Source organism: Oryza sativa, chromosome 8, assembly GCF_034140825.1.
Source record: "Oryza sativa Japonica Group chromosome 8, ASM3414082v1".
Taxonomy (NCBI): domain Eukaryota; kingdom Viridiplantae; phylum Streptophyta; class Magnoliopsida; order Poales; family Poaceae; genus Oryza; species Oryza sativa.
In genome coordinates this window covers 11,560,954-11,575,996 of record NC_089042.1, presented here as the reverse complement: position 1 = coordinate 11,575,996, position 15,043 = coordinate 11,560,954, and the positions used below count along the sequence as shown (strand labels likewise).

The following is a 15,043-nucleotide window of genomic DNA, read 5'->3' as shown; positions in this document are numbered from 1 at the left end:
TGAATTGTCGATCCGTCGTAGTAGAATTCACCGTCGGGATTAAGGACTTCTTCGTTGATGAATCCCATCAGTTGTTCTTGAACAGCCGTGATAAAATCCTTGTGTGGGAGATTATCCCTCATGTGAATACGCTATCGTTTGAAAAATAATGACGTATCAATATATGAAATTAATAAACAACTTAACAAATCAATACACAATGAAATTTTGAATGGTTTATGTATACGTACATCGAGCACTCGTGTTGTGCATATTTGGTTTGATAGGCAGTGGGCATACTCGCATACGTAGTAGCCGCATAAGTTAGTTCCCTGGTCCTGCTTTGCACACTACATGAGAAACGATGAGAGATTTAATATACTCTTTATATTAAATTAGAGATTCAATTCAATATAATTTTGGATCATGCATGTACTCACTGGAAAATGAAACCTCCATCCAAGTTTTTCTTTCCAAGTCCCACGGACCAATTGACGGAACCGATCCCAAGCCCCACATATGCAGTTGCAAGCTATGATTAATTAATTATTACCTGAGATCAACATAATAGCAATAGATTCCCCGCGACTTTGGAATAGATGGCATTATATTACCTGTCTATCAGTTTGAAGACCTTGTCAAAAATCTTCTCCTCTTTATTCATTGAGTCGTATACAGTGACTCTGCATGCGTCCAAGTCAAAGAATAACAGGACCCAGTGGAATATGAAATATGCGTGAGATGAGATATATATGATCGAAAATGTACATGCTATATGTATGGGAATAAAATTTGTTCGAACGACAATAAAAACTCACTCTGTGTTGTACGGCAGTAGTATGTACGTCTTGAAATGCTGCTGCGTTAGGAGATGGACGAGATTGTCCTCTGTGTCTTTCTCGTACTTGTCGATCATTTCGGTGTTGATTTTCCGAGGGTCGATGAACCCAGTATCGTAGACCCTCCGCCGTCGGGCCCATTGAATCTCCATTCTACAACGATGAAAGGAAAGTATTATTGCTTATATATATGCCAGGAGCTAATTATTGAACGAAACAAATCGAACTCAAAGATACTCACAAAATCCATGCGCTCAGAAGAGAGACGTCGAGGGTGTCCAACTGGTACAGATCGAAGAGATCCTTGAAATGGATCCAGAGAACATCTTCTCCTTGCAAGAAGTCGGGGTTTCTGATCCTCGCTCCGAACATCTCTCTACCCTTGGCGCTCATTTCCATGTACCGTTCATGGAATTTGTACATCTGTGTCGATAGGGACTGCAGCTGTTCAGGTTTGATAAGCGGTTTACCGAGTTCAAACTTGTATGCCACTTCCGCCTTCGGGATTGGTGCGCCTCCAACCAACTGATCCACAGTTAGACCGGTGTCTGAAATGAATTCCGTTATGCCAAAATCTTCGCTGGTCACCAACGGCTCAACCTCTTGGTTTGGTTGTTCTCCAAGCTGAGGGACTGGTTTGGACTTCTTGTGATAGGCTCTCTGAAGTGTTCGATCATAGTCCGATATCTGTAACGCTTCCTTGTTTGTTGTGGACATTCCCTTGAAGAAGTTCTTCACGCTCGGGTTAATAGGTATCTTCTTTTCAGGACTCCAAGGCTTGAGTTGCCTCTTCACCTCTCCTGCCACATAAGCATCAAGCTCCTCTTGACTGCAATCGTACGGTGGCTCCTTGTTTTTGGTGGCGTCAACTTTCGCCATCTTCGTTGCCCTTGTGCGGGCAGGCGGTGGAGCTTGGCGAGACCTTGTCTTGGGAGGTGCAGGCGGACACGGTGGAGGCGGAGGAGCCGGAGGAGATGGTGCAGCAGGAGGTGGCGGAGGAGCCGGAGGAGATGGTGCAGGAGGACGTGGCGGAGGAACCGGAGGAGATGGTGCAGGAGGAGATGGCGGAGCCGGAGGAGATGGTGCACGAGACGCCGCTTATCGCCCAGGAAGGATGATGTACCGCTTGCGCCATAGTATGATGGCGTGGCTTGTGTCTCGTAGATGCGTCTCACCGTCTCCTCCTGGGTAGTCCAACTCGAGGTCCTCGTACGCGGCTTCCACCAACTCAACTACGACCCTCGAGTATCCTGCTGGAATCGGCTTGCAGTGGTAAGTCCTGGAAGGGTCTGTTGGGATGACCATTCCCGACGCCACCTTCACGTGATGAGAGGTTATCTATTAATAATCAACCTAAGCAGCAACTTGCGGAATGTACAAGTCAAAAATCATCAAACTACGAGTATACCTTGATTGATAAGTTCTTGAAGGGAATATGCAGCTCACATGGTGTCCGTTGCGTGATCTCATCAACGGGGCAGGTGGTTTCGTCCTGGGTTTGCATGGCGTCCATGCTCTGTGATCCGACCTGCCCCGTTGAGGCGCAGCTGCTATGATTGCCTGATGGGCTGACCATTGCAGGATGAATGTACGGATGGGGATCCTGGGACTGATGTGCGGCCATACGTTCATCCACCTTCCTTGCCACCTCCTCTTGCATGCTGAGCTCGTAGCTTGATACCCTGTACTCAAGATCTGCAATCTTCGCATCGGTATCTCTCTTGCTCCTCATCCGACTCCTGTACGTGTGGATGTCCTCCTTAAATCCAATCTTCCAGGGAATCATGCCTTTCCCTCGTGTTCGTCCTGGATGCTCGGGAGTCTGTAGGGCGAGTGACAGCTCATCCTTCTCTCTGTCGGGTCGGAATGTGCCCTGAGAAGAGGCTACCACTGCGTCCGTTAGTCGACTGGCAGCCTCGCGTATCTGATCGCTAAAGACAAGGGAGCCATCAACTGGGTTAAGCGTTCCACCGTGAGCATAGTACCAAAACTTCGATCGATCCGGCCATTTAGCGGTGGCCGGTTCGATACCCCTCTCAATCAAACTTGCCTCCATCTCCTCCCACTTCGGCATTGCGACGCTATATCCGCCTGACCCCAAGTGGTGATGGTACTTCTTCTTGGCGGCATTGTCTTTGTTTCTAGCCATCATCGCTTGCCATTGTTGCCCTGTCTTGTAAGCAACGAACTCGTCCCAATGATCCCTTAGCTTTGGGAATACGTCGAAGTTCGGTGTTAGTCCCTTCAGGATGTATTTCTTGTAGAGATCTCCCTTGAAGCTCTGGAACTGTTCTGCCATTTTCTTCAGAGTCCAGTGTTTCACTATGTTCTCCGTACCCGCGGGTAGCGTGAACATCTCGAGCATTGTGGTCCACAGCATCTCTTTCTCTGAGTCTGGGACAAAGCTATCATTATCCCCGCGTGCCCATGTTCTGCGCCAGTACACCGTGCTGACAGGCACGTTGTCCCTCACAACCCAACCGTTGTGGCGTACAAAATTCTTGGCTGCTTCTGCCGGGGCACTAGGTCGGCCGTCTTCGTCCACCTCAGTTATGATGTGCCGACCCTCTATCTTCTTCGCGGCACCTCGTTGTCCGCGTGCCCTCTTCTGTCCAGCGGAGGGATGACTTCCACTAGCCTCCTCCTCATCGTTCCCCTCCTCGTTCCCCTCCGCATCCCTCTCTACGTTCCCCTCCTCGTTCAAATACTGGTTTAGATCGTCGTTCCCCTCTTCTTCGTTCCAGTACTGGCTGCTTCCCTCTATGATTGTATCGTATAGTATCTGTTCCTCATCGCAATCAGCCATCTGTGCATACAAAAAATATTTGTTAGGTATATAGGATGTATTTGCTAACCGTAATATTAAAACTCTGCTAATCTTATATTAAATCTCTAATAATCTTATATTAAATGGCTACTAATCTCATATTAAAATTGTAATAATCATATATATATATATATATATATATATATATATATATATATATATATATATATATATATATATATGCTAAGTCTAACAATCTTATATTAAATCTCTAATAATCTTATATTAAAATTGTAATAATCATATATGCTAAGTCTAACAATCTTATATTAAATCGCTACTAATCTCATATTAAAATTGTAATAATCATATATGTATGCTAAGTATAACAATCTTATATTAAATCGCTACTAATCTTATATTAAATCTCTACTAATCTCATATTAAATCGCTACTAATCTTATATTAAAATTGTAATAATCATATATATATATATATATATATATATATGCTAAGTCTAACAATCTTATATTAAATCGCTAACAATCATATATGCTAAGTCTAACAAACTTATATTAAATCGATAACAATCTTATATTAAAATTGTAATAATCATATATGCTAAGTCTAACAATCTTATATTAAATATCTAACAATCACTTCTTTACATCACTTGCCTGCGCGAATTACTTCGATGGCTAGCTACCAATTCGGCTTGAGGGACGACGACGACGTCTTCTCTGCAACATTACCAGGAAAATGTATTACTCTAAACGGGCCAAGTTACATATATAATCATATATGTATTACCAATAAAATGTATTAGTATAAACGCGTTCGTTCTCACACTTTTAGTACAAGTGCATTCACGTTCGTAAGCATTTCGTGCACGTTCGTTCGCGTTTCGTAATCGTTTCGTTCACGCTCGTTCGCATTCGTAAGCGTTTCATTCACGTTCGTAAGCGTTTCGTTCACGCTCGTTCGCGTTCGTTAACGTTTCGTTCAAGTTCATTCGCGTTCGTTAACATTTCGTGCACGTTCGTTCGCGTTCGTTAACGTTTCGTTACGTTCGTTCGCGTTCGTGCACGTTTCGTTCACGTTCGTTCAGCGTTCGTTCAAAGGTCGTCCACGTATCGTTCACGTTCATTCGCGTTCGGTCACGTTTCAATCATGTTCGGCAATGTTGGGCGAGCGCGGCAGTGGCGTGGCGGCGCGGCGGCGGCGTTGGGGCGCCGTGGGCCGGCCCGGCAGCGTGCGGGTGCGGCGGCGGCGTGCCGCGGCGGCGGCGTGGGGGCCCAGCGGCGTGCGGGCGCGGCGGCGGCGTCGGGGCCCGGCGGCGTGGGGGCGCGGCGGCGGCGTGGCAAGCTCGAGGCGGTGGCGACGGAGTGGCAGTGGCGACGGCGTGGCGTTGCGGTGGCGGCGGAGTGGCAGTGGCGACGGCGTGGCGTCGCGGTGGCGTGGCGTAGCGGCCCGGCGGCGTGGCGTGGCGGCGTGGCGAGCTTGAGGCGGGGGCGGCGGAGTGGCAGTGGCGACGATGTCGTCGGCGGCGGCAGCCGCGTCGAAGTCGGTCATCGGCCGTGGAGAGAGAGAGAGATATCGAGATCGAGATCGAGAGAGAGAGGCAGCGGCGGCTCTCACCCAAGAGATGCGGCGGCGGCGTCTGCGGCGGAGGCGGCGAGGACCGCCAAGCGATGGCGAGAGACGACGGCGGTGTCGGCGTGGGGTTGCCCTAGGCACGGTGGAGGCGAAGGAGAAGCCGAGATCGAAAAACGTCTAAGTGTTGGTGGAGAAGACGAGGGCACACCGGGAATATATATACCCTCGGATCTTTAGTCCCGGTTGGTGAGAACAACCGGGAGTAAAAATATCTTTACTCCCGGTTCGTAACAACAACCGGGACTAAATTCTACGCAGAATTCAATGACCTCCTCTTTTCCATACCCCTTGGCGATGCTTGCCTCTGGACGAGCACGGTTACAAACATACTTCTTCAGAACGCCCATGTACCTCTCGAAAGGAAACATGTTGTGTAGGTACATAGGACAGAGAATACCGATCTCTTTGACAAGGTGACAAAGCAGATGCGTCATTATATTGAAAAATGAAGGTGGAAATATCAACTCAAAGCTGACAAGACATTGCACCACATCATTCTGCAGGGCTTCTAATCTATCAGGATCGATGACCTTCTGCGAAATTGCGTTCATGAAAGCACGTAGCTTTGTTATTGTTGCCCGGACATTGTCTGGGAGGATATCCCTTATTACAACTGGTAGCAGCTGTGTCATCAACACGTGACAGTCATGAGACTTTAGATTTGTGAACTTCTTCTCCTTCGTGCTTATTATTTGCTTTATATTTGTGGAGTATCCAGACGGTACCTTGATGCTCTCCAAGCATTCAAACATACTTTACTTCTCTGCCTTGCTAATAGTGTAGCTGGCTGGACTCAAGTAATGGCTTCCTTTCTCCTTTGGTTCCGGGTGAAGGTCACCGCGTTGTTCCATATGCTTCAGATCATTACGTGCTTCCAGTGTATCTTTCAACTTTCCATATACACCTAGGAAGCCAAGAAGGTTCACGCAAAGATTCTTAGTGAGGTGCATCACGTCGATTGCGTGGCGAACGTCCAAGAATTCCCAATAGGGTAACTCCCAAAATATAGAGTTCTTTTTCCACATCACCGCGTGACCATCTTCGCTCTCTATAGGCTGGCTGCCAGGCCCCTTTCCAAACACTACTTTAAGATCTTTAACCATAGCAAACACTGTTTTCCCGCTGCGATGTTTAGGCTTCGTACGGTGGTCCGCCTTATGTTCAAAGTGCTTGCCTTTCTTCCGTACCGGGTGGTTTGCTGCAAGGAATCGACGATGACCCATGTACACAACCTTCCTACAGTGCTTAAGATACGTACTTTCTGATTCATCCATACAGTGAGTGCAAGCGTTGTACCCCTTGTTGGACTGCCCGGATAGGTTGCTAAGTGCAGGCCAATCGTTGATGGTTACGAACAGCAGCGCTCGTAGGTTAAACTCCTCCTGTTTGTCCTCATCCCACACGGGGACACCTTCCTTCTTCCACAACAGTTTAAGATCTTCGACCAGTGGTCTTAGGTACACATCGATGTCGTTACCAGGTTGCTTGGGGCCTTGAATTATAATCGGCATCATTATGTACTTCCTCTTCATGCATAGCCACGGGGGAGGTTGTAGATACACATCGTAACGGGCCAAGTGCTATGGCCACTGCTCATCTCTCCAAAAGTATTCATGCCATCCGTACTTAAACCAAACCGAATGTTTCGTGCGTCCTTTCCAAAGTCTTTAAATTTTCTGTCGATGTTTCGCCACTGCGAACCATCGGCGGGGTGTCTCAGCATCCCGTCCTGTTGACGCTCTTCAGCGTGCCATCGCATCATTCTAGCATTCACCTTGTTCCTAAATAAACGCCTTAGCCGTGATATTATAGGGAAATACCACATCACCTTAGCAGGAATTCTCTTCTTCGTTAGCTGCCCGTCAACTTCTCCTGGATCATCTCGTCTAATCTTGTATCGTAGTGCTTTGCAAACAGAGCATGCTTCTAGGTTCTCGTACTCCTCACCGCGATATAGGATACAATCATTCGGACATGCGTGAATCTTCTGAACTTCCAGTCCTAGAGGGCAGACTATCTTCTTAGCCTCGTACGTTGTCTCGGGCAATTTGTTTCCCTCCGGAAGAATGTTCTTGACGAGTTACAATAAATCGCCAAATGCCTTGTCACTAACACCATTTTTTGCCTTCCATTGTAAGAACTCCAGAGTGGTATCCAACTTTTTGTGCCCCTGCTCGCAACCTGGGTACAACGACGTTCTGTGGTCCTCTAACATCTTGTCCAATTTATGGGCCCCCTTTTCACTTTCGCAATCCTCCTTGGCGTCCTGCAACATCTGACCAAGATCATCCGCAACGTTGTTACCATCAGCATCCCTTTCCTCCTCGCCCGTTTGATTTCCTTCAAATCCAGCGTACTGAGCAAAGTCCGGAATATTGTCGTCTTCCACTTCATCTTCTTCCATTTCAACACCTTGCTCTCCGTGGGATGTCCAACAATTATAGCTTGGCATGAACCCCAACTCAAACAAGTGGAAATGAATAGTCCTGAATGCAGAATACTCCTTCTGATTCTTACACTTATTGCATGGACAACAAATAAAACCCTTTTGCCTGTTAGCTTCGGCCACTCTCAAAAAATAATGCACGCCGTTAATAAACTCTTTGGACCGCCAGTCAGCGTACATCCATTGCCGATCCATCTACATGACATGAAAAAAAATCGTACACACATAATTATTCGTACAATAATGACAGTCATACAATAATTATAAAATAATTACAAACTCTTTCAACAGTCACACAATAATGACATATCATTATTCATACAAAAATTATGAAATATTACACCAAATAATTATATATTTACTATTTATAAAGTTTAAAACTAATATTAATGTGTTGTACTTATTTTAATTTTTCATTTTAGTTTGTTTTCTATTATTGAAGATTATCTTTCACTATATTTTCCTTCTCAACTATTTTATAAAACCTTCTTTAGCAAATAAACTAAATTTCTATATATTCTTTTTTCCCCACACAAATTTTCTCTCTCATCAACTAACAACAAAATTTTGGAGACAAAAAAGTGTGCAAAACATAGCTCCAAATGTAATATGAAAAAAAAAACATTGGAGGATGAAGTTGCTAACCTTTTAGGCACCTTCGATTTGTATATAATCACCAAAATAAATTCACTAGAAATTTTGGCATGACCTCCCCTCTTTTTTTGAAGAAATTTTGAAGCTTGCTCGGGCTGGAGGAGGAAGAAGACATATATATAGGGGTGGGACTTTAGTCCCGGTTGGTGTTATGAACCGGGGCTAAAAATCGCCGGGATCTTTAGTCCCGGTTGGTACTAAAGTTACGATCTTTAGTCCCGGTTGGTGGGGGGCTTGCCAAGACCTGACAGCATTTGAACCGGGACAAAAGATGATCTTTAGTCCCGGTTGTTGTTACCAACCGGGACTAAATATCAAATATGCCTGTTACCCTTTTTAACCGGGACTAAAGATCTTTGTTGTAACCGGGACTATTGTGGAATTAGCCCGACCGACGAAAGATGGTTTCTCCACCAGTGGTAGTTACAGATTCTGAAAAATGAACTAAGAAGCCAGAAGCTGGAGAAGTTAGGTTTCAGAGCTTTTCCAGATTCTCAAAAGCTGGCTACCAAACAGCTGCTTCTCAGAATCTAAGGCCTTGTTTGGGGGAGCTTCTCCCCGCTACAGTTTTTCCCAAAAGCTGCTTCTGCTAGAAGCTGCCCCAAACAGTTCACAGCTTCTGAGAATCTGTAGTTATAGATTCTGAAAAATAAACTAAGATACCAAACTAAGAAGCCAGAAGCTGGAGAAGCTGAGTTTCAGAGCTTTTTTAGATTTTCAGAAGCTGGCTACCAAACTACCAAACAGCTACTTCTCATAATCTAAATCTTCCCAAACAGGCCTAAAGTCACGAAGGGATCAAACTTCTCATAATCTAAATCTTCCCAAACAGGCCTAAAGTCACGAAGGGATCAAACGAGCGGAGAGAAAGACGTTCGCAATAGAACTTGACAGGCACGATCGGTTTCAGATTTGAGCAAAAGCGGTTAACCGTTCACGGTGTCAGACTATGTAGCAATTTTCTTTCTTTCTTTCTTTATTTTAAAAACTATACAGTACGTTCACGGTGTCAGACTCTGTAGCAATTTTCTTTCTTTCTTTCTTTATTTTAAAAACTATACAGTAGTGCAAATCAGCATCAGCTGGAGCTATCAATCAAAGCAACCGATAATCCCGATTTGGTCACTAATCCCCAACTACCCTCTCACAACACCACATCTTCATGCGAGACCTACATTGGGCCCACCAACACCACATCACGCAATTTGAATCCTCTGCATTAGAGGAGAGAATGCAGAGGGAGCTACAGTGCTCTGCATTAGGGTGTGTTGTTTGCTGTTGGATTCACATCCAACGGCCTAAAACAAATCGCTACAGTAGGTCTAAACAGCAAATGGGAACAGTAATCAGGCAAACAGTAGAAAGATTACTGTTTACAAATTATTTTGCTACAGTACCGAAACACTGTTTGGTCCATTAATTCACTGTAGCAGACTCAGAATACTGTAGCTGCAGTTCTTCTCTGCTGTACTGTAGAGGACCTGGATCCTCACATCACGGCATCACGCCATTTTTCACACCACAGCTGCTGCCCATGAATGCCCATTGCAAGCGAATCATTCATCAGACGACCAGCTACTTCCTCCGTAAAAATTTTCACAATAGTTAAGGAAAGTAAATAAAGGGTGGCTGTGATGGGTTAAGATGACAAGATATTAAATGGTTGTGATCGGCTGAAATAAGAAACGGTAACTACTCCCTCCATTCCTAAATATAAGAAATTTTATTTTGGTTCAAATTTGTTGTACTAGGATACGTCAAATTCAACCAAAATCCTAGACAATCAACATCAACAAAGAACAGAAGCATAAGAAAGTAAACCAGGAGAGGCAGTGAAACAGATGTACACAAACTGAAACAAAGAACAAAATGTATGTAAATATATTGTTCTTGCACTGTATCAGTTCCACATTGAAGTGAAGATTAAAACAGAGATGCCTTACACCGATCTGAAGGCAACAGCAGAGGGCACTGGGCAATGAGAGAGCCAGCAGAATAATAAGATATGATCAAGAGCAGTGCAATGAACAAGGCTGACTAGAAACTAACCTGACAAATTCAATGAAACCACCTAAGCCCACCTTATCATCTACTCATATAATATATAATCTAGAAAGAAAAGGCAAAGCCCTCCAGCTCTTGTCAACTGCTCTACTTACTGGCTTTGCCCTTTTTATGTACACAATTTTGGGTTTATTTTTTACCCGACGGAGCGCGGATATGTTAGCAAAAACTCCCACATTGATCTAGGCATGATGAACACTAGCAAAGACTCCCATTAGGACCAATCTTCGCAATTATCCACACATTCGTTGAGGTCGAAGAGAAGCACGCCATCGTCGTTACGGTTCATCGAATCCGCAAACTTTTCCCCCTGCGCAACATCAAGAGAAATTATCATCAGTATATATGGTCAAGCAAACGCAAGAAACTGCAAGACATAAAAATAGACAGGACTTGCAATAGTAGTAACTCCTAAAAGTAAGTGGTAACAGAAAGAAACAAAAATCCAATTCAAGAACACCATGACTGAAGCAGAAAAACTATTCATTTATTCATTCATTCAAGAATGGTTCGAATAGCTGCACTGGAACCAAACAAAGTAGCATTAAGGTTGTGTTTAGATCCAAAGTGTGGATCCAAACTTCATTCCTTTTCTATCACATCAACCTGTCATACACACACAATTTTTCAGTCACATCATCTCTGATTTCAATCAAAATCCAAACTTTGCGCCGAACTAAAAAAAAACACAGCATAAAGGCTGCAAATCTACACTACTACAGTTCACAAGCAGGGGCAAGGTCTCTCTGCTCGTGAACTTGTTGTTTAGTGGCATTTCAAATACAGTATCTGACTTGTTGTTGTTGCTATGTCCAAAACCTTAATCTTGTCTGATGCTCACTGAACAGAAGAGGCTTTGGGGGCCTCGTCAGTGTCCCCAGAGAAATTCTCAGAAAAATTAAAAATGAGAGAGAAAGAAGGAATCACGATGACAAGGACATCACGTGACTGACCACGCCCTGACAAAACCCAATTAACCAATCGAGCTACTCCACTCCAACAACATGCCATGCCAATATGCCACTGCCATCATCATCAAGAATGCCGACATCTTCTCAACCAAAATCTCTCCCCTTAAGATGAAGTACTACCTCTCTATATCAAATTGCCGGTAATTAACCCTTAATCAATGCAGTAAAAAAATGTAAAAAGTGAATTATCTTCTGTTTGATTGATTTCGTTTTGTAAGAGAAGATCTACAGATGCACGTGGTGGCATGCGACAACCGCCAGTGACGGAACCGGTGGGTGGGCCCCGGAGGTGTCAGGCAGGGGATCCAATGGCCGGCGGCCACGTCGCCGACCGCCGCGCCGCAACTTGCTCCCCTCCGGTTTGGTCACACCCGGGATCCTGGGCCCCACCTCCCAGCCACACAAAACTAATCCCGAAAAAGCCGAGCATACTACTAGTACACACCCAACTTCAAAATTATTTCAACTTTTATCTACAGAACGAGAAATAAAATAAATTATTTTACAAAAATAGACACTTTTTTACGTATTCCGCTCAAAAACAAAAATGATTTCATGTACCAAAAAAATATATACTAATACTAGAGAGAAAACGCTGACACGTGGGGCCCTTGCTTGGTCCACCGCGGCGGGCAGGGCATGGTGGGGCCCACGCGGGGGAACAGCAACAGAATCTCGGGGAAAGCGGGCGATCCATCCATCCTTCCAACCAAACCTTGCAAAGCAAGTCAGAAGAAGAAACCAACGGAAAGGCCTAGGCAAACACACACAAATTTTCCACGGTTTTTACTCCCCTTCCTACCAGGAAAATCAAATTAACTCGAACTCTGGTAGGAGGACACGAGGGAACACGTGGCTGGCGCACGTCTGACACCGTGGGCCCACCCAGTCCACGCGGAGGGCCCACCTCCCGAGGGGAAGGCAACGCGCGTGACGGCGACTCGGGAGCCGCTGCTACTACTACTACTCCAGTTCAACACGAAACCGCCTAGAAAATTTCCTTATAGTTTGATTTCGAAAGAAAAAATTTAAGGGTTTGAGCAGGTTTATGACTTTATTCAATTATTATCCATAACTGAATTCTTCTAGAATTACAAAATACTCCGTATAGTAGAAGAAAAATCCATACATTTTTTTTAAGGAAGAGAAGGGCCCGATGGTGATAAAATGGGGGTAAATCCAACGACACCGGCCACCGCGGCCCGGTGCGCAGAATCCGCCGCCGTCTACAGCTGGCGCCGACGCGGCGGCCGCTACCCAAACGAACACCTTTTACGCCCCACGAGTCCGCATCGAATACCCAAACACAAACGAACGCGATATACTTTTTTTTCTTTTTTCAGGTAGAACTTTCTTCTTTTTTTTTGCCTATTATTACATATACACAAATCGTAACAGACAAGGAAAACTACCACTACTAAAATGATATAGTGAAAAAATAAAGGAAGAGCTTTTTTGAACGGACCTAAAAAATGCTTCATCTTGGCAAATAAGCTGAATTTACGGGTCCAAAGTAAATGTTTAAATTTCTGTTGAGATTAAACAGATAAACACTATGGTAGTACGACTATTTTTTTCTATAATAAGTGAACAAAAGAGGTGAAAAGCAAACGGATTTCGTCAGAAAAATCGTTGCAGGCACATCTCCCATACACAAATCAAATCAAGGTGGAATTTTAAGTCAAAAAAGGGAACTTGTCGTCTGATTTCCTAACAAAAAATCGTTGCGAGAATCATCACACAAGCAAGAACACAGATCACAAGCAAATCGCCCGAGGAAGGAACTTGAAGAGAAAAATAAAAGCGAATCGCACGAGGAAGGGACTGGAAGAAAGAAGATTTCAGGGCACAAGAAAGAGCTCAAGAGTTCTGAATCCAAACGGAAACAAAAGTAAAAGGGCCAAAAACAAATGGGGAAAAAAGTGGGGGGGACTCACCTCTGCTTTAGCCGCTGCGGCGGTCTGAGCGCCGCCGCCGGCGACCAGGCACGGCCGCTTCTCCGGTGAGCTGCACCCCTCGTCGCCGCTCGACGAGGCGCCGCCGGATCCGCCCGCCCCCGGCGCCGCCTTCCGCTTCCGCGACGACTCGTCGCCGCTGGAGGACGCGCCGGATCCGGTGGTGGCGGCGTAGTCCAGAGGGGTCTCTGGGCTAGACGCCTCCATGGCCTCCTTCGCCGCCGCGAGGACCGTCTTGACGTGCGCCCTCTCGACGGGGCGAGGACGCGGACGCCGGTCGCCGCCGGCCGTGGAAGGGGCGGATCCGGCCGCCGCGACGTAGTACGGCGGCGACTCGGGCATCCGCGCCGCCGGCGTCGGCTCGGCCTTCACCACCGCGCGTGGCGGCAGAGGCCTCGCCACGCCATCCCGGCTGAAATTCGCGCCGGATCCCGCGCCGGCCCCGTACTCCGGCGGCGTCTCCGGCCCCCGCGCCGCCGTCGGCTCGTCCTTGACCTTCATCTTGAACAACATCTTCTTCCTCGCGGGGGGCGGGAGCGGGGCCGGAATCGACGCCGCCTTCTCCCCGCCGGAATCCCTCAGCTCCAGGCCACACACCAAAATGGCCGGCGGCGGTTTGGACTTGGAAGTCCGCTTCCGCCGGTCCTTCCATCCCGGCAACTTCTTCTCCTCAGCGGCGGCGCCCTTCTCATCCGGCCGCGGAACCCACTCCGGCCACCGCACCAGCCTCCTGTTCTGGAAGCTGACCAGAATCTCGGCGGCCGTCTCCACCGCGTCGTCCATCGGAAACGGAATCCACAACACCAGCCACCCGCACGCACGCACGCCGCCGGCCGCCGCAGATGGGAGACTGCTCCTCCTCTCCGCCGCGAGCGAGAGAGAAAGAGAGAGAGAGAGAGAGATTGGTGGTTTCTTGGAAAGGGAGAGGCGAGAGAGGCGAGAGAAGCATTTATAGGGAGGAGGAGGAGGAGGAAAAAAAAACCTGAAAGGGACGGGCGCTTCTCGGCCGCCGCGTAGACCGGGTGTTGGTAGACCTCGCACGCTGACATGTGGGCCCCACCCACCGTCTCTCACAGTCCGGCTCGGTGTAAAGGCATCGGGGATCCACTTCGCACTCGGGTTGGTAGACCCGCATCACTTCCAGGTGGGCCCGGGTCTCTCGCCCTGTTGGAGTCTGATGCGGGTACGTCTCGTCTCGTCTTCGTCTGTGGATTGCGAGGAATTCTCGCTTTTGAGTTTGTACTGCTCCTGCGCCTACTCATTCAATGGCAGGTAGGCCCGGTACGTGATGCTTTTCTTTTTTTTTTTTTGGAGAGAGAGGGAGGAAGGAAGTGGGAGTGCGGCTTATGGATCAATCTCCGGTAAGAAAGTGAAAATTATGGATTTGTCGCAACCGAAACATCAACTACGAAGATTAGCTATTTATTGTAAATGATTTTTTTATCAGTTGGCTTTGGTGAGGTAAAAACAAAGGTTTTCAACAAACCCAACCTATTTCTGAATGAGTTGTTTGTTTCTAGATACAAGGTAAAGACCTATGTTTTAAAAATGAATTATACTTGGGCTAATAATATTTGGAATAAGTTAGTTGTAAAGTTTTGGGACAATTTCATTCTTGATTCGCTGTAGATCTCTTTGCATGATAAACCTAAATTTTAGAGAGAAAATACAATATAGCTCGTAGGTGGCATATTCACAGTTTGAGGAGAAGG

At 46.4% G+C, this 15,043-nt stretch overlaps 1 protein-coding gene and 1 pseudogene across 1 annotated transcript; both read right to left on the bottom strand.

Annotated features, from left to right (window-relative positions):
- Nucleotides 1–5: 5 nt before the first annotated feature.
- Nucleotides 6–3,624, bottom strand: LOC136351370 (uncharacterized; annotated as a pseudogene).
- A 6,570-nt stretch (nt 3,625–10,194) lies between these two features.
- On the bottom strand, nt 10,195–14,255 carry LOC4345180 (uncharacterized). Its single transcript, XM_015792713.2, has 2 exons — nt 13,314–14,255; nt 10,195–10,715 (listed from the first exon to the last, which is right to left on the bottom strand). The coding sequence occupies exons 1-2, from the start codon at nt 14,112–14,114 to the stop codon at nt 10,620–10,622; spliced, it is 897 nt and encodes a 298-aa protein (XP_015648199.1). The 5' UTR covers nt 14,115–14,255; the 3' UTR covers nt 10,195–10,619.
- Between the last annotated feature and the right edge of the window lie 788 nt (nt 14,256–15,043).